Here is a 23,652-nt window from a genome sequence, read left to right as displayed (position 1 = left end):
TCCTAGCGACACCATATATAAGACTCCTGGATAGACAGGAGAGAGTACTTTGGGTTACTCATTTCTCCTAGCATCAGAATTCTTACACACTAAATGCTCTCACGTAGCTCAGGTGACGAGCACAAAGCCTCCACTGTTTATCCCTCTCTAAACTCCTGTGTGGAAGATAACCATTGTTTTAATATTATTGAAACCATCACCATATACTATCTGAGCACAGCACAAAATTACATAAATCCCTGAGCACCCAGGTTTCTTCTTTCCCTTCACCATTGTTGTGCGAAGTACCAGTATCTGGTGATTATATTTTGGGTGAAGAGCACAGTGTGTGTTGAAGTAAGAACAGTATGAAAGAAGATGTCAACAAGCAAGATTGTTTTTCGAAAACCGTAAGGGGAAATTTACAGAATGCAGCTAGCATTTACCTGCAGTTTGTACAATTTCAAGTGAGCAGGGAAATCAAATAGGTCTCTTATTCACAGAAGGATGTCCAACTTGGAAGCCTTCCACAGTAATTAAAGTACCAATGAATTTTAAATATGCCCCAAAATGACAGCACTTCTCAAACTGTTATAAAAATCTGAGGTGGGAGAATGTTTATGGCTACTCTCCAACCTTACCTGCAAGGTAGGTGTGCCCCTCACCAATTAAATTTGTTTGAAGTCCTCTCTAAACTCGGGACACTAACTAGGCTGAAAAGCTTGGACATAAACAGATCACACACATCAAAATTACTCAAGAACCAGTAACCCAGCTTCTGTATTTTCTTTTTTACATCACCTTCTTGAGCTAACATCACAAACCCTGTTCTAATCACAGATTGTGACAAAATATTTTAGTTACAGCACAGCTATTTACATGTTTCCCAGTACAACTGAGATTATTTGTCATTAACTAAAAGTCGTCGTCCAAGGACACTTAACAGACTAACAAATGGTCTTTCAAGCACCACCCAGACTCCTTGTTGTTTTGTTAGTTGAGACTCAGACTTGTTACTGACCCTCTCTCTCAAACCTCGTGGACCTCTGAGCGGAAGGAGCCAGTGGAGTAGAGGGTTGGTGGTGTGATGGGGATCTAAGACCACCATACACAAAGTGTGGCCTGTAAGCAGTTAAAGGGCAACTGTCAATTTGAAATGATACTTCACAGCTGCTCCTAAAAGTGCAGTCACCTGGTAGCCACTGCACATTGATCTCACCTCTTTAAACAAAGCAAAGCCTGCAGGTGTGCTAGTGCAAAATGGGAGCTCAATAAAATAAACCCGATATCAGTCAACAACACCCTCTTTATTCAAAAATAGATATCTGAGACATTTCAGAATATACTGCCACCACAAATGGCAGCCTATACTTCTAAATTAATTCCTAAATCAATTCATATACAGATTTAAGCTTTTTTAAACTTTTGTTAAACAGATGCTTCAGGGGAAATTCAAGGAAGATGCACAGAGTTCACAGGCATCTTTTTGTCCCTGCCCTCCTGCACCCTCTCCAACAACATTAAAAACCACAAGACTATTTAAATTAAGCAAAATGAAGTACACACACACACACACACACACACACTTACTTTTTGGGGAAAAAAATCAAAGCATTTCAATTTAAAAAAAAAAAACATACAGCTTTCTCACAGAAAATTCATCCAAAATAGCAATCTGAGCAGCTAATACTCATTTGTCTGTATAATTTCTGACAGTTTTGCTTCCTTTGTCCTGTAATGGTTATGCAATCACTGGTCGGTCAAGAGTAGTTACTGGTTAAATAAAAACTACTGCATGGTGTTAACTCCACTGAGCTGTGATAGGCTAGAAATTCATCTTTTGGTTTATGCTTGGGTCTGGTGGTTTCTCTCTTTTTTTTTTTTTTTTTTTGTGCAAAAGCAGAGAGTGTTACAGCACTTCATGGTCCAAACAAATATTCAGATAAAGGGCTGTCCAGTCACATCCATTCATTGGAAAGTGTTGCTCTGCCCTTGGGAATTCTCCTCTACAAGAAGAGGGAAGCAGACTCCACAGCTGGGCAGCAGGGTGACAAAAATAAAGGGCCAAAATGAAGTGCATGAACTTTTCACAAACTACATGACCAGAAACGCTAGTTTATTCCGTCACCTGTTTCATGGAATAAACTATTAAATTCCCTGTAACATAAGTTATGAGCACACAGAACAAGCTTCATATTCCTGTAGATTTCCTCCGCCTTTGAAAAGGGCAGCTCAAGACCACAAAGGCATAAAACAGCACTCTGTCTTACTGGTTTTAGCCTCTGTATTATGGAGCCTATACAGCTGTCTGATCAAGTGTTTCCAGGAGGTTGTGAAGGTTTAATAAAAAGTGTTTAAATTTAAACAAAATGGTCAAACTGGAATGGCTGGTGATGAGCAGGCAGGCTAGCTTGCTAGAACCAATATACAAAAATATAAACCTAATTACATCCATGGGGTGGTTATAACTTTAGCTAGCATAATACTGGAATTAGACTGCTATTTTTTCAATTCTTTCCAGTAAAAATTAATTCACATTCATGTGAAATACAAAAATATACACATGCACATGTATATTGATGTTTGGCCTACAGAATGTGTATACATATACAGACCTCTATATATTGATGCACTATGTAAATAAAATACTGGTACTACATTTAGCTTCAGTCTGTTAAATAAATTTACTTATTTAACCCAATGAGACAAAATATGAATGTAGCCATTTTCAAAAGTTACACAGCACCTATCTGAGATATCACTAGTTTTATCCCACCACTCCAACCTCTTGGCCAGCTAAGCTCCTGTAGCATTTACATTTACCTAATAGAGGGCGATATGGTATAAATACAATAAAAGGGAATTGGAGTAACACTCACTTCTACCTCATGCCTAAACAACCAGTTCTTCATAGCTCAATGAGTTGTTCTTGTCTATTGTCCATTCTGAGAGTCTCAGTGTATGAACATATGCACCATACCAAATACAAACCACCTTAAGGTCATGGCTCCAACAGTAAGAGACCAACTACAGGTTAGCTGTGCTGTTGCTCTGTGAACAGTCCCCCGACCCCGCCATCCCAGTATGGTACATGCATACTCCCTACAGAAAGCCCATTAGCCACTCTACTGCTTATGGATTTGAACTTCAGAAAACCAACTAACACAGAAAAAACTGATTCAGAAATAGACACTTTTATCACGGAAAACATCTCTGAAAACTTTCAAGGTATATGTACATGATTCCTATAACTTCTGTGGGAGTAACAAGTGCTAAGAGCAAACGGAAACTAATCTGAGTACAGAAAATGTGAGAAAAGTCTCTCCCCCCGCCCCCCCCAAAATATATATGGACTCTATACCCACTCCTTTCAGAGCACGGATACACCTGCTCTCGAGCTTCCCCTCAACAAGAGGCACTCTACACAGAGACAGCCCATGTGTCGCTGGTAGGTTGGAAGTAGGGTCTGTATGTTCATTCCTATGGGAGATCATTGGAAGACTGGAGTTCCAGTCAACACGAGAGTTTTCTTACTTCTGCTGGTACTAAGGGGAAATTAGCAAATGTGGGCACCATTAGTCCTAGTCAGTTGAAAACAGATCACCAGCAGATGGCAAAGGTGCTAAGCCTCCTGTAACGTTGGGCAGCAGTGACAGATCTGGAAGGCTCTGGATGTGAGATTTCAGCTCCTTGCGGACCTGGGTTACCCGAGCAAGCTTCTGTTTATACTCCTGAAGGGAAGAGACAAGGGAACAAGATTAGAAAAATTTTAAACATGTTCAGTGTGTACTGTGCAAGTTTGCTAGGTGGTGGTTTCCTGGAGAATACCAATTAACTCTGAGGACAATAATTACAGTGTTGTTGTAACCATGGTCTGTTCCAGGATATGAGGCAAAGTGGGCAAGTTCATTGCTGGATTTAAGGGTTATTACAAAACTCTGTAACTGACTAGCCCCCTTTATGTCCTATATCTCATAACACAAGAACAAGGGGGTCACCAAATGAAATTAATAGGCAGCAGATTTAAGAGACCAGTAAAAATGAAGTATTTCTTCACACAATGCACAGTCAACTTATGGAATTCAGCCAGAGGATGTTGTGAAGTCAAGACTATAACAGGGTTTAGAAAAGTAACAGAAAGAAAGCTGTGCTAGTCTACATACTATCAAAACAGAAAAGCAGTCCAGTAGCACTTTAAAGACTAACAAAATAATTGATTAGGTGATGAGCTTTCGCGAGACAGACCCACTTCCTCAGACCATAGCCATACCAGAACAGGGTTCAGAAGAGAACTAGGTAAATTAATGAAGGCTAGCTCCATGTGGACAGGGATGGTTTTCCTAGCTGCTGTCAGAAACTGGGAATTGACAGGAAATGGATCACTCAATGACTACCTGCCCTGCTCATTCCCTCTGGGGAACCTGGCACTGACCACTGTCAGATGACAGGATATTGGACTAGATAGACCTTTGCTCTGACCCAGTGTGGCCTTTTGTTCTCATGACTGCAGAGATATTATCACCACCTTGAATGATCCCTTAGAATATGTTCTAACTACTTATGCCAAACTCGTCTCTTCATCAACAACCGTGGGCTCAGCGCCTGTTAGTATCCAATGCCTCCCTCACTATTTCCTTCCATCCTTCCCTGTCTAATGCGGAGTGGCTTAGTTTCTGTAGACTAGCTCCACACCAATCTACCTATTCTCGCTGGGGTCTGCCTCTGCTATTCAAACTGCCCATTATGACAAACAGGACCTTGAATTTTGTTCCTCATTCATTCTGCAGATATGCCCAAATAGCTTTAACTTCTGTTGAGAACCTACTGCAGAAGGTCATACTTTCAGCCGTACTTTCCGGTAGAATTTCTTGTTGCTGACCTCTGCATCCATGCTGTTCTCAGGGTCTTTCTATAAAGAACTCCTCTGGAACGCCAACATCCTTTTCTTAGAATCTTTTGTTGTTATGCATGTCTCACATCCATACAACTTCTCTCTTGCACCTTGTATTTAAAGCTGTGATGCTCAGAGTACCTTTCCCACACCTGACTGAGAGCTATGTGGCTTGAAAGCTGCTCTCTGTCTCCACTCAGAAGTGGATATAACAGGTATTACCTCTCTCACCTTGCCTCAATGATAATTACGGACAGTCCAGTCATTCACGGAATCAGAATCATTCCCCATCACCTGGGTCCATGCTCCCAGCATGCGACTGACAGGAATGCCACAAGCTTTAACATTCCAGAGCCATTAATTCTGCTCCTTCTGAGCTGGGGTAGCATCCCCTAGCTGTATCACACAGTTAGATCTTCTTGTCTGACCTTCTGAATATCAAAGGCAAGGACAGCATTTTGCATGCTAACCTCAACAACCAAAATGAGCTAACCAAGAGAACAGATTATTGCCCCAGGCCCCTGCAGTGGTAAGAAAGTGATTCTTACTGGCAGCTAAGTGGGCCACTCATCAGGTGCTACAGAGGTCAGTGCGGAAGTCACTTTCTTTCAACTTTGTCTAAAAATGCAAACTGAGAATCTGGATTTCCTCTGAGACTTATACCCTCACCCCTATTCAGTCCATAATACACACGGACCGCTTATAGCTTCCATTCCTCATAAAAACAGCCACATTTGCCTCCTAGGCTGTGTCTACACGTGCCCCAAACTTCGAAATGGCCATGCAAATGGCCATTTCGAAGTTTACTAATGAAGCGCTGAAATGCATATTCAGCGCGTCATTAGCATGCGGGCGGCAGCGGCGCTTCGAAATTGACGAGCCTTGCCGCTGCGCGGCGCGTCCAGACGGGGCTCCTTTTCGAAAGGGCCCCGCCTACTTCGAAGTCCCCTTATTCCCATGAGCTCATGGGAATAAGGGGACTTCGAAGAAGGTGACGTCCTTTCGAAAAGGAGCCCCGTCTGGACGCGCCGCGCGGCGGCAAGGCTCGTCAATTTCGAAGCGCCGCTGCCGCCCGCATGCTAATGATGCGCTGAATATGCATTTCAGCGCTTCATTAGTAAACTTCGAAATGGCCATTTGCATGGCCATTTCGAAGTTTGGGGCACGTGTAGACATAGCCCTATTCTGATACAGGAATTCCTGTTCCATCTAGCCTCAGATACCCATTTGCCATCTTTCTGGAAGACCGAGGCAGCACAGGGATCTGACCATATGTAGAATGCAGCCATGAGATAACAGATCTGCTTAGCCCTCTGTCTGCTATTACTCTTACAAGGGATAATAAGATGCCAAACAAAAATTATGGCTCTGATATTTTACTATCTGTTGCGTGATTTCCATGTTGAAGTCTGGTCTGGTCACCTTTTTAACCAGCTGTAGAATGATGGTAGGTTTACAGAAACCATGTCCCACCTCATTTATGGCTGAAGGGATTAAAATTATTAGTAATTAGTTATTTGCTGAAGGTCAGAATGTCCTCCCAGAGAAAAATGAGATCAATCCCTACAAAGCTTACAGGTATGTGGAAGGCAAGCCCATCACTTCCCAGCTCAAACTACAACAATAGTCTTTACTCCACAATGTTATTCTTAAAACATGTGAACAGTCTATGTAGATACTCCCTTGTGGGACTATCAAAGTAGCCAAGTATAAGAGAAATCATTATCATCCTCCAGACAATTTGCGTTATTAGCACTTATCACATATTAGGCAGCTGATTATTAAACATTACAGTTATAGCATTATATTGCAGCAGGGATTCAGAACTAGGCACATAATCACTAAATGTGAGTGAAGAATCAGAGGGTCAGAGCTGGAGACTATCAGCATAATCGCTGCTAACTTCAGAAATGTCAACAGGAGAAAAAGCAGTATATAGAAGGAACAGGCACTCAAGAGCAAATCTGAAAGGTCTTCCTCCAAGAGCCAGCAACCAGGACTATGAACTCAGTAGTGCAGTAAATGAGTATTTTAGAGTAACAGGGAAGTCATCCGTGAGTCCCACAGCCTGAAGATGACCTGACGCTTGCTTATGGGAAGTCGAGGGGTAGGGGAAAAAGGGGTCTGTCAGAAGCCCAACAGTCGCAGACCTACCACATTATCCTGCCTAGCAATGATTTTTAGAGACTGACAAAAACAGACTAAACCCATTCACACCCAAATACAAGAGAATGATCCAATTCAAAAACTCAGTTAAGATTTAACCCATTCATTTTGTAACATGATTCTTGTCAGAGCACTTGGCCTGCACACAAATGGCACAAAGACAAATATTAAATAGTTACATGGAGATCCATCCCCATAGAATGTCAATTTTAAACTGCATTTCAGGCACCTTTCTACCTCATCGCTGATCCTGTTATTTCTTCTCATTTCTGAGATGTGGGGTAAAACTGAGAAAATGACTGAGGTAAAAACTATATAGTCAACTACAATACTCAGTTACTTCTGATTTCTTGTTTAGTAGTATGAACAGAACTGTTTATCACTGAATATTTTACCTTTGAAGGAAAAAAACTGAACATTTAATAGTGAGTCTGCCTTCTAAAGAGTTTACAACTTTAATCTGAATCCAAAGCCTCATTTAGTCCTTACAACGATAGAAATTCTTCTCCACCTTCCACAAATACCAAAGCGAAATACTGCCTACATGAACACGAATGATGGGTTTGCATTCTTATCTGTTTATTGCTTTGCACTGGAATAGAGAACTGAGCTGATTGCAATGATGCAAATATTCCAGCACTTGAAGTGGCTGTTTAAATGTACATTGTAAATTTCCAGTAGAGAGACAGATTTCATTTAACATTCTATTTCAAATCTACGTAGATTCCCTGGACTGAGGGAGTAACAGATCACATCCTAAACAGCTACATGAATGTGCACAGGATAACAGATTGGAAGGCTGGAATTCAAATTCCAGGCTTTGGTGCTCCATATACAGTTGGTATGCAGCTTCAGCAGCTAAGGAACAGCAGCAGCTCAGGAGAAAACGCACTTCAGTTTAAGGGGGTGTGGAGGCATTGATAGGAAGCAAAGGACAGAGCTAATATTGCTTTTTGGGAAACACTTCCACAATCCCAGGACTCAATTTGTCATCTGGATGTACCGGTGAATACCAGCTTTTCAATTATTTCCTGAGCTGCTGCTACTCTAAAGCTACATCTAAACAGCCCCCAGAGTGAGCCCCCCAGTCCAGGTCAACAGCTTTGGTCTAGCAGGGCTCATGCTAGCACTATAAGGCCAGGTCAACCCTATAAAAGACATTTGATTTAAGCAATTCTCGCAGATGGAGTAGACGTATCTTATGTCTACTTTCTGGTACAGCTCCACTGTGGGAGGTTGATGGGAGAAACTCCCGTTGACTTTCCTTAACTTGACGGGGTCACTCTCAACGTTCGATTTGGTACGTCCTTACTAGCTGCACTAAACTGAACCCCAAAAGTAATCTTTGTGTAAGTACAGACATGCCCTAGAAATAGCTGTACAAGTGTGGCCCAGGCTCTGAAGCCCATCCTCCTCCCTAGGCTTCAGACCCCAGCTGCAACTTCCAAGTCCTGGGTGCACAGACATCTGTAGAGAGTGAACACTGCTGGCCAAAGGCTACTTATTTGGGCTGGAGGCTCTCTGTCACTGGAACCCGCACAGGAGCACAAGCGCCAAGGAAGCTGAGAGACTGACCCACTGGACTAGTGCCCCACGCCCGGCCAGCATGCATGCGGCCAGAACTGGAAGCCAAAGAAAGATAACTGGGAAGGAAGGGTTTGAAAAAAGGGACAAATGTGGTGTAGAGGCTTCAAATGGGGAAAAGGAGGCAAGAGAGTTGATGGGGTAGGGAACACAACGCATAACAGAGGAAGAGGGAAAAAGTACACAAATGTGGTCTGAAGTTGAAAGCACGAAAGAGAACAAGAGATGGGAAGAAAAACGAAGGGGCAAGAAAGCTCTCTAGGGGAACGTTTATCAAAGTACTTGTGCTTCTGGTTCAGTGGTGTCCAGTATGTCACCATTCACCAGGTGAACAGGACACCCCATTGTGGTGAATACGGCTCTTGGAGCCTTTAAACGCAGCTCCTCCTGACAGCTGCGTGCAGGGAGTGTCATCCACCCGCTCTGCACACAGCCTCGCCGCTTGGTGGCAAAAGCGTGCAGTGGCCCTGGCAGCTCTGGTGAGTCTCCAGCATTGAGCACACAAATGCAGGAGGGGGGCTGGGGATAGGGAGGGCATTTATTTAGGGTGGTGGGATGTGGCGAATATGGAAACATGACCACCACAAGCATGGCGATCTTTGAATTCCTATCGGGCACCGCTGTTCTCATTGTTACTGCCTTTCTACATAGAATGGGAGACAGTAAGGCAACCAATGCAGGGGGTTGAGTCGTGCGCCTCCCCTCTCCCCCTTAAATCTCAGCCGTTCCAAGTCCAAGGCTTACTGTATGTTGTATCATTCCACCTCGAGTGATGGTGAGCTGCATGCTCTGCTTAACATGGCAAGTTAAATGATCACCATGCTGTAAGAAAGGGGCAGAGCATGACTTCTCATGTACCTAGAATATTGACAGCAAAGGGGTGTACTGCACTTTATCTGCTCAGACAGGAGGTGGATGCTGCTGCACCTACAGATAGCTCTCTGCAAAGAAGCTGCTGCCTGAAAACCGCAGTACAGAGTGCAGAAGTCCGCATACACATACACCAAGTATGGCAACCACACACTCACAACAGGCAGGAGACAAGTGAAGCAGTACAGTAGCTAGCAAAACCAAATAGGTGATACAGAATGGTGGCAAGTACCACTGGAGGAATAAGGAACTGTATGCAAGAGAACTCAATCCAATCTTGCAAATGATTTCTGACCACCTTTTCAGGTGCAGGACTAGACGAGAGTCAGGAAGACAGCGCCACAATATTAGTGAGGAAGATAAAGACAGTTCGAATTGGAGTAACTTGAAATCCATAACAAGCTCATCTTGGCCCTTGCTAGAAGGGTTCTCAGGACTGTAAATAGTTGGAATGCCTCAAGTCTTGAGAGAAAACAGTTCCACCTTAATAGCACATTTGCAAATGTTGTGGGGAAGCGTGTTTGCCTGAACGTTGGTGCTGCAGACAAGCGTGCACATCAAGACTGAATTCCTGCTATGGAAGGGGTAGGCAAAATACACCCTCAGGGTCAGATCCAGTTTGTCACAGCTCAGCAGGATCCTCAGGCAGGCTCCCTGGCTGCCGCAGCCACACACGCTACTCAATGCGGCCAGCATGGGTGTCTGCACGATGCATGCCCCTTTGGGGTGCCCTTGCACGTGCCATCATCCTCAGAGCCTCCCAATGGCTGGAAACCAGCCAACTGAAGCTGCAAGGGCAATGCCTGCAGGGGCGGGGAGCACGCAGAGACCTGCTGCCCCCAACCTCCTAGTGGTGTGCTGCACAGATACCCTCACATGCTGGCCTCAGCAGCTGGAAGCTTTGAGTGGTGTGTGGGACCACAGCAGCCAGGGAACCTGCCCCAGGATCCTGCTAGGCCACCAGCTGGGAGCTGTCTGTGGTGGGTGATTCCTGGCAAGAGCTAGCATCCCACAACCTTTCACACCCCAGCTCCCCTCCCCTGCATCCAACCCTTCTGCACTCTCACCCCAGGGCTGTACTCCATCCTGCACCCAAACTCCTGCCCAGAACCTGCATCCCAACCACCTGCGCAGATCTCCCTTCTGTACCCAAAACTACCCCCCAGACCTGGCACCCCCTCCATTAACATAGTGAAAAGTGCAGTCCCTGTCCACTTATAAAATTCTTGGGACTGCCCTGCCCCTGGCTGATTGAAAAATTATGGCCCATCCCTGTTCTAAGGGCTGACATGGCTCTGTTACCAAATGCACGTTGCACAGCTTCAAACATTTAAATACGTGATGGGAAACATTAAGTGCATCCTTACACTCTTGTTCACCCTGCAACACTCAGCTCCATGGGGCCAACCTCTCCTACCTGAAAAGGAACTGGATTCTGAACATACATCAACAGCAAAATAATTCAGGTCTCCCCAGCCAGATACAATCTCTAGCACAATTTTTGTCTGCAGGTTAAAGGGAGCCAGTATTATTGAAGCAGCACTGCAGAGGCCTAGAATGCCACCATTCTGGGCACTAAACACACCTCACACCACTGTTCCTGCCCTGGAGAGCTTGCAGGAGGAGACCTGGAAACAGATCAGAGCCATGAGACACACTGCAGGCTGAGGAGAGACTTAGGCACCCCCAAAGCTTTGCTAGATGACTGAAGGTAAAAAAGTACCTCAGGAAGGCACGACATCATGTTAATTGGAGGGATCTGATCACCAGCACAAGGACCTGCCTCCTTCAGACAGGGCTTCATGTAGGAGAACATCAGCCCAAGTCACATTGGCAAAGACTGCTGGAACACTAAGTATACGCTGAGGGACTTCAGCCAAGGACAAGGTTCACTAGCAGGTCACGCACAAGTCTTAAAATAACGCATTACAAGGAGTGACTAACTGCCAAAGCAGCACATAAAGTCACACAAAAACCAGAACGTTCCACTTAGAGACGCTAGAGACTTGGACGCCAGCATGAAGAAGAGAAAGGGGAGCCGAAGAGGGACTGTTTTCTTCAGGCAGTGGCAGACATAAGCAGTGGCACATAAACCTGCTGAAGGATGGCGGTATTAGCTATTCCATATTTAATTGTGCAGGCATCCTACTGGGAAGCACTCCAGGACAAGCTTCTATGAAAAATATGCTAGTCTCAAATTAGCTGCCCTGCTGCGGCATGCTTTGAAAATATACCCTGAAGGTTCCTGCTTTAGACAGTCCGATCTCCAAAAAACTTCAAGTCTTGAAATAGCCTTAAAAAGAAACTGCTGCTTTCTGCGGTCTGGGTCTGCACATCACTGACTGCCATGCCGCAAAAGAGGGATTCATTAAGACCAACAGCAATGAATGGTATTTGCCTTTTAAGGTCATAGCAACGAGAACGGACTCAATATATGCTGTAGCTAGGCTTCGAAGAGAACGTTGGAAAAACTGGCACTGTGCATCAGGAGTGCCCTTCTGAGTGTTCACTTGCAGAATAAAAGTTACAAGTAACTGCTCAGTGGCAAAAGAATTAATTTGTTTATGAACCAGTCCAAAAGCAAAATGTAACACCACTAAGTGCATGGGATCTGACAGGTGAAACGTTCACTTAAGAAAAACATTTGACCAGTAAATTGACAGACAGGAAATTCAGAGTGAAGGCTGTTCCTGATCTTTATGCTCCCTAGTGTGCTGTAGCATAGGGAATTGCAAACCTTTTCATAGCACAGACAACATTTTAGTATGGATATTATGCAGGTAACTTCTGGCTCAATTTCAAGTCATAGGAGATCCCTGTACGCAATTGCAGCAATCACTCAAGACAAACCTTGGAGTCGCTACGGTTAACATCCACTCTTGCAGCAATCAAAAAAGCTAACAATGCTGGGAATCTTTTAGAAAGGAAAGAAAAAACAGAAAATATCATATTGCCACTATATCAATTCATGGTATGCCCACATTTTGAAAACTGCATGCAGATGCGGTCACCCAAATCTCAAAAAGAGGTATTAGAAAGATTAAGACAAAGAAAAACAAAAATGATGAGGGGCATGGAATGGCTGCCAGATGAAGAGAAGAGAAATAAAACAAAACTGGGACTTTTCATCTTTTTTTTTTTTTTTTTTTTTTTTTTTAAAAAAAAGAGAGAAGTAAAGGAGGGATGTGACAGAAGTCTAGAAAGTCTTGACTGTTGTGAAGAAAGTAAATAGGGACATGTTTTTTAATGCTTCATAACACAAGAGCTGGAAGTCAGAAAATGAAAGTAATAGGCAGCAGGTTTAAAGTGAAGAAAAGGAAGTGTTTCTTCACACAACAGTCAATTTGTGGAACTCTTTGCCAGAGGATGCTGCAAAAGCCAAGATAATAAAGAGGATAAAAAAAAAAAAACCACCCACTGAATAAATTCAAGAACACCCAGTCTGGGCAGGGACACTGTCCCTAAGCTCTGTTTGCCAGAAGCTAAGAACAGAGGATGGCATGGGGATCATGTCATGACTACCTCTTCCACTGATTGCCTCTGAGGGACCTGGCACTGGCACTGTTGGATCATAGGATACTAGGCTAGGAGGACTTTTGGTCTGACACAATACGGCCATTCTCATGCTTTCGCTATCAAGTGTGTTTATTTTACTGTTAGCATGATTTAATAGGTGAACTGGAGAACCTGTTTCCCGAGCTACTGATCTCAAGCCCCTCTGTTGTAGCATGTCACATATACAAACACCTTCTGCTTGATGTTGCAGATTAAAGGACATTACTTATTGTGATGCAAGAGAAGGTGGAAAGTTGCAGCACTGAAAAAGGGATCAGCAAGTTTAAATGGCGTTGACCCTGCAGTTTGTTCCGAATGCCTGAAACACATAGTTAAAACAAAGTGCCAACTCCCCATCCCCCACGCCCCTGTCCCACTGCCACTTTAACTCCTCCCAATCCAACCAGATGGGACAGTGCAAGAATGAACGGAGGGACAGCTGCGGTCTGAGCTGAGAATACATCTTCTATTTTGAGAACAACAAGAAGTCTTGCGGCACCTTATAGACTAACATATTTTGGAGCATAAGCTTTCATGGGCAAAGACCTGCTTCGTCAGATGCATGAGTGGGGGGGGGGGTTTCAGAGGGGTATTTAAAGAGTGGGGTCCCAGGAAGAGGGAGGGCCAGAGCTGACAAGGTCTATTCAGCAAGGTGGAAATGGCCCAGTATCAAGAGGAAAAAAACAAGTCAGATCAGATGGGGATGTGAGCCTTTGTCAGAGTCTAATGGGGAGATATTAGCACCCAGAGCAGAGAAACTGCCTTTGTAAGCTGCGAGCCACTCCCAGTCTCTGTTTAATCCATGGTTAATGGAGTCAAATTTGCAAATAAATTGCAGCTCAGAGATTTCTCTCTCCATTTGATTTTTGATTTTTTTTTTGTTTCAGAACTGTCACCCTTAAAATGTGCCACTGAGCATCCAGGGAGATTATCAGATTCCAGAGACAGCAATGAAGGGTCCTGTGGCACCTTATAACCTAACAGAAAAGTTTTGAGCATGAGCTTTCGTGAGCACAGACTCACTTCATCAGATGCTGGTCTTGGAAATCTGCAGGCCCAGGTATAAATAAGCCAGTCTTTGTTTAAGCCTGAGCTGAGGGAGTCGAATTTGCAGATGAATTGTAGCTCAGAAATTTTTCTTTAGAGTCTGGTCCTGAAATTTTTGTTGCTGTAGGATAGCTACTGTTAAGTCTGCTACTGTGTGGCCAGGAAGACTGAAGTGCTCTCCTACGGGTTTTTGTATATTGCCATTTCTGATACCTGATTTGTGTGCGTTTATTCTTTTACGTAGAGACTGTCCAGTTTGTCCAATGTATATAGCAGAGGGGCACTGCTGGCACATGATGGCATAAATTATATTGGCAGATGTACAGTGGAATGAACCCACAATGGTGTGGCTGATCTGGTTAGGTCCTGTAATGGTGTTGCTGGTGTAGATATGTGGGCAGAGCTGGCAACGAGGTTTGTTGCATGGATGGGTCACTGAGTTAGAGTGACTGTGGTGCAGTGTATAGTTGCTGGTTAGGATTTGCTTCAGGTTGGCAGGTTGTCTGTGGCCCAAAGACTGTGAATGGCTGGCTAAATACAAAAGCAGCTTCCCCTCCCTTGGTGTTCACACCTCCAGATCAACTTCTGGTAGTAAGCCTCACCCTTGCTGACTGAGCTAACCTTGTTATCCCCAACCTTGCTCTCGCTTATTTATACTGGGCCTGCAGATTTCCAAGACCAGCATCTGATGAAGCGAGTCTGTGCTCACGAAAGCTCATGCTCAAAACTTTTGTTAGTCTATAAGTGCCACAGGACCCTTCGTTGCTGTTACAGATCCAGACTAACACGGCTACCCCTCCGATACTAGATTCCAGAGAGACACTCAGTGGCAGATTTAAGGGTGACAGTTCTGAAACAAAAAAAAAAAAAAATCAAAAATCAAATGGAGAGAGAAATCTCTGAACTGCAATTTATTTGCAAATTTGACTCCATTAACCATGGATTAAACAGAGACTGGGAGTGGCTCGCAGCTTACAAAGGCAGTTTCTCTGCTCTGGGTGCTAATATCTCCCCATTAGACTCTCAAAAAGGCTCACATACCCCTGTCTGATCTGACTTGTTTTTAACTCTTTTGATAAGTACTGTTGATACTGGGCCATTTCCACCTTGCTGAATAGACCTTGACAGCTCTGGCCCACTCTCTGACTGGGACCCCACTCTTTAAATACCCCTCTGAAACCACACACCCCCACTCATGCATCTGGTGAAGTGGGTCTTTGCCCACAAAAGCTCATGCTCCAAAATATCTGTTAGTCTATAAGGTGCCACAAGACTTTTTTGTTCTTGAAGCTACGGACCAACATGGCTACCTCTGATATCTTCTATTTTGTTAGTTTACAAATCAGATCCTTGGACATTTACATTAAACATGACATTTTTATTAATGTATAACGTAAAATAGGCCTCAATCCAAAGAGTTTTTAAAAACATGCACCATTGGCTCAAGAATGATTATTTGAGAACCAGCAACGAAGGGTCCTGTGGCACCTTATAGACTAACAGAAAAGTTCTGTTAGTCTATAATGTGCCACAGGACCCTTCATCGCTGTTACAGATCCAGACTAACACGGCTACCCCTCAGATATTTGAGAACCATATAAGTTGTACAAATAGTCTAATATTTAGAGTTTAAATAGTTTAACATATGTTTGTACTGTGTTCATTTTAATAGGCTGATTGAAAGTGTCCAATGCACATCAGGAATATGCATCAAGATGTGCAGTATTTACAAAGCAGTCTAATTAATCATTCCTTGGCTATTCAAGTTTGCCATTCAAGTTTGTGTTTAGTGAGCTTTTAGAAAGAGCTCATTAAAAATAAGTCACAATGTGATGGTCAAAAATGCTGTTCTTGAATCAAAAAAGACAATGAAGTTTTGCTGGAAAATAATTACTGTAACTGATCAAAAGCTTTCTTAACATGTTTATTAGCTAAACCCTCCCTTATGTTTGTACAGCTTTTCAAGACAGAACACACTGAAGTATCTGAGCATAAGATTTTCCATTAGAAGCTTATTATTCATGAAAATGGATTATTGACAGATACAGCTGCTAGATGACTGACTACTTAGTCTCTGAACATTTTTAGCATGTACCCTTTTGTTACTATTTCGATGAAAAAGACCTCCACCCAGAGCTTAATTCTGGTTATTGTATGCTCAATATCAACCTCTTCAAGGTAACATTACTGCCTCTTGACCAACTGATGATCATCCCTTTGAAAGCAGCATTCATTGCCCTTTGAAAGCCAGCCATTTAATTATTCCCTGCTTTTCAAACAGCTGCCGATTTTCCAATTTCAAGGTGTTTAGTATTATTACTGCCTTCCCTTTCTTCTGTACACACAATTCCACCTAACTCATCACCCTATCAATTGTCATGTCCGTAGCTTCTAAAATTGCATTTACAGTAAACTCATTTCTGGATGATAGACTGCTAGCTCTCTCAAATAACCAGCACTTTAACCAGGAGGTAAATTTTTGTTTCATTTTCCATAAGTACAGTATAGTGGAAATATAAATAAATACATCAAATACAGTATACGTTTACAGTGTACAATACTACTGTTGGCAAACAAAATACTCTGCATACATTTGTTTCTGAATAGCTAAGCTCGTTTTTTTTTAGTGTTACCCATTGCTAGACATACCGCTCTATTAACCAGAATATTTGAATATCCGGCAACCTTCTGGTCCTGGTCCTTCCAGACACAAAAGGCTTTACTGTAGTTCTACTTTGGACAGCAGCCCTACTGTTTTACATAAAAAAAAAAAAAAAATCCTTTTCCCCACACTTTTGAGTCATGGTCAAGACTGAGCATGTTCGCCTGCCAAATAAAATTACTAAGTTTGATATAGAAAACTCTTACCCTGTTATAACTTACCCTGATGTTTTACAAAGACAGTCTGCTCAAGACCCTGGCTATATACAAAAGAGAAGTTAGCCTTATAAGGAAACATCTCAAGCCCAGTAATAAAAAATTTACTCGAGCCCAGTAGCATAGGAGACCTGCAGGCAGGATCAAGCAGGAAGAGAGCAAGAAAAACAAAACATTTAGCATGCATAAGTTATATTTAATTTCCATCCAAACTCATCTGAGCACCAAGTGAGAAATTAGATACAGTTAGGGCCTGATCAAGAGACCAGAATAATTTGAAACACTTGCATGGACTTTGGTGGGTGGCGGGGAGGGTGGTGTTCAATCAAGCCTATAAGTTATCTTGAAAAGCAGCTCCTCTGGAGTTGCTACAAAAACATTTGAAGGTGACCTTCCACACCTTGGGGTCTTACTTCTTATCTCAAAGAGCAGCAGGGCACCCAGATCCAGTGTAAGGTAGTAAGGAACAGATCACTCCCCTACCTTGGGGGTGAAGACAGACATGTAGCTAATATTTGAATACATGTAGATGATTCAGAGGAGTTCTTTAAAAAGGTTGTGTGAATCTCCTCCCCACCCCCACCACAAAAAGGTAGCTAATACAGCAGAAAGGGAACCAGCCCCCATCTGTTGGATTGTGTGCAACAAAAGAACTCTTATTAAAAGTAATACTAATAGAGCCACACTGCAAAACTGAATCTCAGACGTAGGTCTCTTGCTGCCTACTGCTTTTTGAAAAGTACTGTATAGTACCTTCGAACAGACACTCTAACCTCAGGAGAGCAGACAGCAGCCTTTTTGTTTTTGGCAACATTTCATGCTCCACAAACAACCTCTCTTGCTCACCTTTTCACTAGGCTGCCAGGTTCAGAACCTGTCCAATGCTGCGCACAGTCTCATTGTTACAGCCCGTGGAGTTCCCTGCTCCACAGGGAGATATCTGCTGCCCATGGGGCATTAAAGTTCATGCAGTAGCAGCGGTAAGACTTATGGCAGAAATGGGGCAGTGTGTTGTGTGCCAAGTTCCAGTCCCATGCTAAACACATAAAGCTCATGACACAAGCACACCTCTAGCATTCATTTGTCTTTGGTCCAATTGTTTACGGGTTCAAAACAAAAAAGCAGTCCTGTAGCACTTTAAAGGCTAACAAAGCTGAAGTGGGTCTGCCGCCTCAGGACAGCTTACCGCCTGATACATTTTTGTCTCTTTAAAATGCTACAGGGCTGCTTTTTTGTCTTGAAGACACAGACTAACGTGGCTCTCCAAGTCATGCCTTGATTGGCACTGCTAGGTGTAAGTTTAGCAGCGCTTGCATCTCTGAAAGATACAGCAACATTACATGACAATAACTTCAAGGCCTCTAGTTAGTTTTCAAAAAAAAAAAAAAAAAATTTTTTACTATTTCACTTCACATTTGTACAGCAGAGTGCCTTGGAGTACCAAGAAGGCCAAGGTCCCATTGAGCTGAATGCTGTATAAGCCCAAAGTCATAGCCCACAGGAGTGGGTACTCCATGGCACAACAGAACTGAAATCTGATGCAATACTACTCGACTGCTGGGAACCTTTTTTGGGTTGGGGGCCTCTGACCCACAGAAAAGACAGTCAAGGCCACATGCAAATGTGAAAGAAAAAAAGCCCTTTACAGACATGGCCCAACAGATTAACAGTTCCCTTCGCACTACAGCCCCATGGAAGGGAGGTGCCAAGGCTCATGGCTTCCCACCAGGACTGAGTTAAGCATTTCTGGGAACCCAGAGCTAGTAGATTGTGGCTCTCTGGTGGGTCCAAAAATGAGGGGTTCAGTGGGTGGGAGGGAACTGCCATGGAGCAGGCTGGGGGGCAAGCGTGCAGGACCTGGAAAGGAAGGGGTGGTGCACTTACCTGGTGCAGCTCCAGGGCATGGGGCACGGATGCCTCAGCACAGCTCTGCACGCTATAGGGAAGCACTCTGTGCAGGCACCACCCCCACCCTGCAATTCCTAGCCAATGGGTGCCATGGGGCGGGGGAGAACGGAGGGCAGTGTCTGCAGGGAACATTTCCCTGCAGTGCACACAGTGGCCGCCTCACCACCACCAGGCAGTTCTCACAGGCCAGGTCCAAGCCCAGCTTCCCACAATCAGGCCTGCAAGGCTAGAGACCTGTGTGCATGCAGGGGGTGGAGTGGGGAGTAGGAGGCCAAAGACCTAAGCCTCATGCCACCCCACGTGCCCCACACCTGCTCCATTTTCCCTCATGGGGGGAAATACTCCAACATACACTTCATCAATGATTGATTTCTTCACTATGTTCTCCAGACAGTTGAATAAGTGTTGCCATAGAACTAGGCTGTCTCCATGGTCCAGCTCAGACTTGTGAGGCCACCCAGCGTGTGCCAGAGAAGGAAAAAATTTGCAGGCTGCCTCAGTGATTTAATGTCTCAGCTCCCCAGGACTCACCTACTGTCTATCCACTAGCCAGCCTAGCTACCTGGCCTACTTCCCCACTGTGGAGAAAGAGATAGCTGCATGCTGGTTCATGCAGAGCATGGGTAGCTTGGGAAAATGGGAAATCTCACAGCTGCACAATCAGAGTCCATGGAACATTAAGTGAGATGACAACAGTAATTCACACCTTTGAGTTGTTCTTTGAGGCTCTCTGGAGACATTGGTTTACTCTCAAATTGCATCTTCAAAAGTCATCTTTGCAACCATAAAGTGAGACCTTTAACTGAGATGATAAACAGGAAACAGTCCAATGTATTGCCTTTTACAGCAAAGCTGCAACTGTGAACACCATTTCATTACCACAGAGTAGGGGGACTCAAGTGCAGGAAGCATTATTTTGCAGTTTTCTTCCACATAGCTCAGATCTACTGCAGCTATCACATAGACTTTAGCTATCCATTCTTCTACAGGACTGATACACTCTGGTAGTACTTTCACTTAACATGGTACTATCTATTCAGCTACCTTCATTTTCAACTCAGCTAACATGGACGTTCTATCTTCTCCACTGAATATCTTACCTGTAGTTCTCACTGTCCAGTTTTATACAGTATACTTGATTTTCTGTTTCTTAGACAGCTATTGTCATTTCTCTGACACAGCATGCACTTGGATTCATTGTAATTAGCCTGTTCTTAATGTTCAGACACAAAAAAAATCACATACATTGAACTTTGCAGGTTTGGCATAGTTTTTATTCTCAATATGCTTTTATTTGACCAGCATTTCAGTGGGCAAAAAACATCTGTATCAAAGAGAAGGAAATTAGATTTGAGTCATCTATTTGGCAGCAAGAGGAAGCCATCTTCTCCAATAAGAAAGGTTTGTACCTGCCACGGTACTGAAACACTTATTCTAGTGCCAATTACTTAATATAACAGATTTAGTACCTGAAGTGACTGTTGCAATACCGGCTTGACGCAGGAATCACAGGGGTCAGGTTACAGTAAGTTCTGGAGGAATAAAGGGATTCAAGACTCCGGGCAATGGCAACCCTACCACATCCTTTGGTAAATTGTTCCAAAGGTAGGCTCAAATATTTGAGCCTAAATTTTCAGTCTGCACTTCCATGCCTTCAGCATCCAGCCAATGGCTCTTGTTATGCCTTTGCAAATTTAAGGGAGTCCTCTATCATCAGAAATCTCTTCTCCCCACGTACACACAGTCTGATCAAGTCACCTCTTATTCTTTGGTAACTAGGCAGATTTAAGAAACTTACTCATTGTAAGTCACACCAGATGAGGTAATATATTTTACTAGGCCAACTTCTGTTTGCAGGTTTTTCAGAATATGAATCACTTTTGTAGCTTTATGAACCATTTCCAAAATCCTTTTCCCAAGAGCAGACATCAGAACTGGACACAATGTTCTATTAATGGTCTTGCCAATGCCAAAGGCATAAGTAATGCACCTCCCTACTCCTATTTGATATTCCCATTTACAACTCCAAGGACGTCATTAACTCTTCACCCCATCACTGCCCTGGGAGCTACTATGCCTACACTTTTTTCCTCAAGATGTCTGCCAGAATTCTCTCTCAGGCCAGGTCTACGCTAGATCTTAAAGTCAACTGTAGATATGCATAGCTGGAATTTACTTACCTGGCTGTCCTCACTAAGCGAGGTTGACAGGAAAACTCCCTCATGACCTACTTACTCCTCACAAGATTGAGTTAGATTTTGTTGTGTTCCTACTAGGCACAGGAAATTGGACCCTAGGAGTTCAACCCTGGCTATTTCACCAGCAGGGTGGTGAAGCACTGAAATTCATTACCAAGAGAGGTGGTGGAATCTTCATCCCTAGAGGTTTTTAAGTCCTGGGTTAACAAAGTCCTAGCTGGGATGATTTACTTGGGGTTGACCCTGCTTTGGGCAGGGGGCTGGACTCAATGACCTCCTGAGGTCTCTTCCAGCCCTGGGATTCTGTTATCTTCCAGATAGTGAAGACATTCCCTAAGATTCACCCAGTACTACCTTCCCCCTCAAATCATCAGTTGGTGGGTTTCTTAGTACTACAGCAGCCTTGGAATTCACTCATGGAAATTTTTGCCAATGCTCACTCACGAATGGGCATAGCGTATTTTGAGGAAACGATTTTGTATGACTGAAGACAGTAAGAGCTTTTGGCACCCTGGTGTTATTTTAGAATCTCTTAACAGTCTACTATGAGTAAATACTCCCATTCAGTGTAAATTATGTTTGGAGAATTTACCATGGTTGATGAATGGCAGTAGTATTGGCCATCTAAATGAAATAAGAATTCCAGTGTTCAGAATGCACACGTTACTTTCTCAGAGATGAAGTTTAAACTATTGTTATTACTACCTCAGAGAGACAAAGGAAAAAAAAAAAGGTTATTTCTGTATGCAATCCCAATTCCTTGAAGATCCACAAGGATTTGTGTTTTATTTATTTATTATTAAATAAAGAGATTCTGGCACCTCATAGCTCAACAGAATAAAATCCTTGTTTATATTATCACCAAGGAAACTACCCTGTCTCCTCTTGGTTACATTGGCTCAACCAGAAAAGCTAATGAAGTATTCAGTCCACCCTGAAACACAGAATTTTGCTTTTAAATGAATCTCCACAAAAACAACCCCCCTGCTGTCTGCGAACGCACATGTACACATATAGCCAACAATCCCAACAATTTTTTGGGATAAAGGTACTGGATTACAGGTCAGGAAGTAGTATTAGGTACATGGTGAATAAAAAGCATGACTTTTCTATTTAAATCTGAGTATTTACAGGTTGCCAGTTCTTTACTTTTTCTTATTTTACAGACAAATTAGAGTGGGTGTGTTATATTTGTTTCTTGAATATTCTAGTTGTTACAATTTGAATGTTTTTCCCTATTAAGGGATTACTCGCTTAAAATGCCAATATGTTGATTGGGAGAACTCTCATTAACAAAGGATCCTGTGGCACCTCATAGACTAACAGAAAAGTTTTGAGCATGAGCTTTCATGAGCGCAGACTCACTTCAGAATGACGATCACAGAATCATAGGGCTGGAAGGGACTTCAGGAGGTCATCTAGTCCAGCCCCCTGCTTCATGGTGGTGGTGTGGTACTATATGTAAAAGATAATATAGACTCAAATGAAGGAAAAATCCTAAATGAATCAAATTGTTCCATAGAATCATTATGGATAGCAATTCCTTCCTCTAATAGGACTATGGCACTAGGAATATATTATCGACCACCTAACCAGGACAGTGATAGTGATGCTGAGATGTTAAGGGAGATTAGAAAGGCTACCAAAATAAAAAATTCAGTAATAGGGGATTTCAGTTATCCGCATATTGACTGGGTACATGTCACCTCAGGACGGGATTCAGAGATAAAATTTCTCGACGCCTTAAATGACTTCTTCTTGGAGCAGCTGGTACAGGAACCCACAAGGGGAGAGTCAGTTCTTGATCTAGTACTGACTGGAACACAGGATCTGGTCCAAGAAGTAACTATTACAGGACCGCTTGGAAATAGTGACCATAATATAACAACATTTAACATTCCTGTGTTGGGAAGAACACCGCAGCAGTCCAACACTCTGGCATTTAATTTCAAAAAGGGGAATTATACAAAAATGAGGAGGTTAGTTAAACAGAAATTAAAAAGTAGAGTAACTAAAGTAAAATCCCTGCAGGCTGCATGGAAACTTTTCAAGGACACCATATTAGAGGCCCAACTTAAATGTATACCCTAAATTAAAAAAACACAGTAAGAGACCTAAAAAAGAGCCACCGTGGCTTAACAACCATGTAAAAGAGGCACTGAGATAAAAAGACATCCTTTAAAAAGTGGAAGTCAAATCCTAGCAAGGAAAATAGAAAGGAACATAAACACTGCCAAATTAAGTGTAAAAATGTGATAAGAAAAGCCAAAAAAGATTTTGAGGAACAGTTAGCCATAAATTCAAAAAACAATAGTAAAATGTTTAAGTACATTAGAAGCAGGAAGACTCCTAAAAAAGCCGTGGGACCCCTGGACGACAGAGATATAATAAGAGCAATCAAGGAAGATAATGCCATTGCAGAGAAACTAAATGATTTCTTTGCTTCGGTCTTCACGGCTGAGGATATTACAGAGGTTCCCAAATCTGAGCTGTCCTTTGTAGGTGACAAATCTGAGGAACTATCCCAGATTGAAGTGTCAGTAGAAGAGGTTTTGGAACTAATTGATAAGCTAAACA

The 23,652-nt window shown here is 43.0% G+C and overlaps 1 protein-coding gene across 1 annotated transcript in view; it reads right to left on the bottom strand.

Moving 5' to 3' along the window:
* Positions 1 to 1,267: 1,267 nt before the first annotated feature.
* The window catches only part of RPRD1B (regulation of nuclear pre-mRNA domain containing 1B), a 54,910-nt gene continuing 32,525 nt past the window's right edge, over positions 1,268 to 23,652 (bottom strand). Inside the window, exon 7 of the mRNA XM_075011345.1 lies at positions 1,268 to 3,710. Coding sequence (XP_074867446.1) covers positions 3,561 to 3,710 — 150 coding nt within the window. The 3' untranslated portion in view covers positions 1,268 to 3,560. The remainder of the gene's footprint in view (positions 3,711 to 23,652) is intronic.

Source organism: Carettochelys insculpta, chromosome 17 (genome assembly GCF_033958435.1).
Source record: "Carettochelys insculpta isolate YL-2023 chromosome 17, ASM3395843v1, whole genome shotgun sequence".
In the NCBI taxonomy this organism is placed as follows: Eukaryota; Metazoa; Chordata; order Testudines; family Carettochelyidae; genus Carettochelys; species Carettochelys insculpta.
This window is presented reverse-complemented; position numbering and strand designations above follow the sequence as displayed.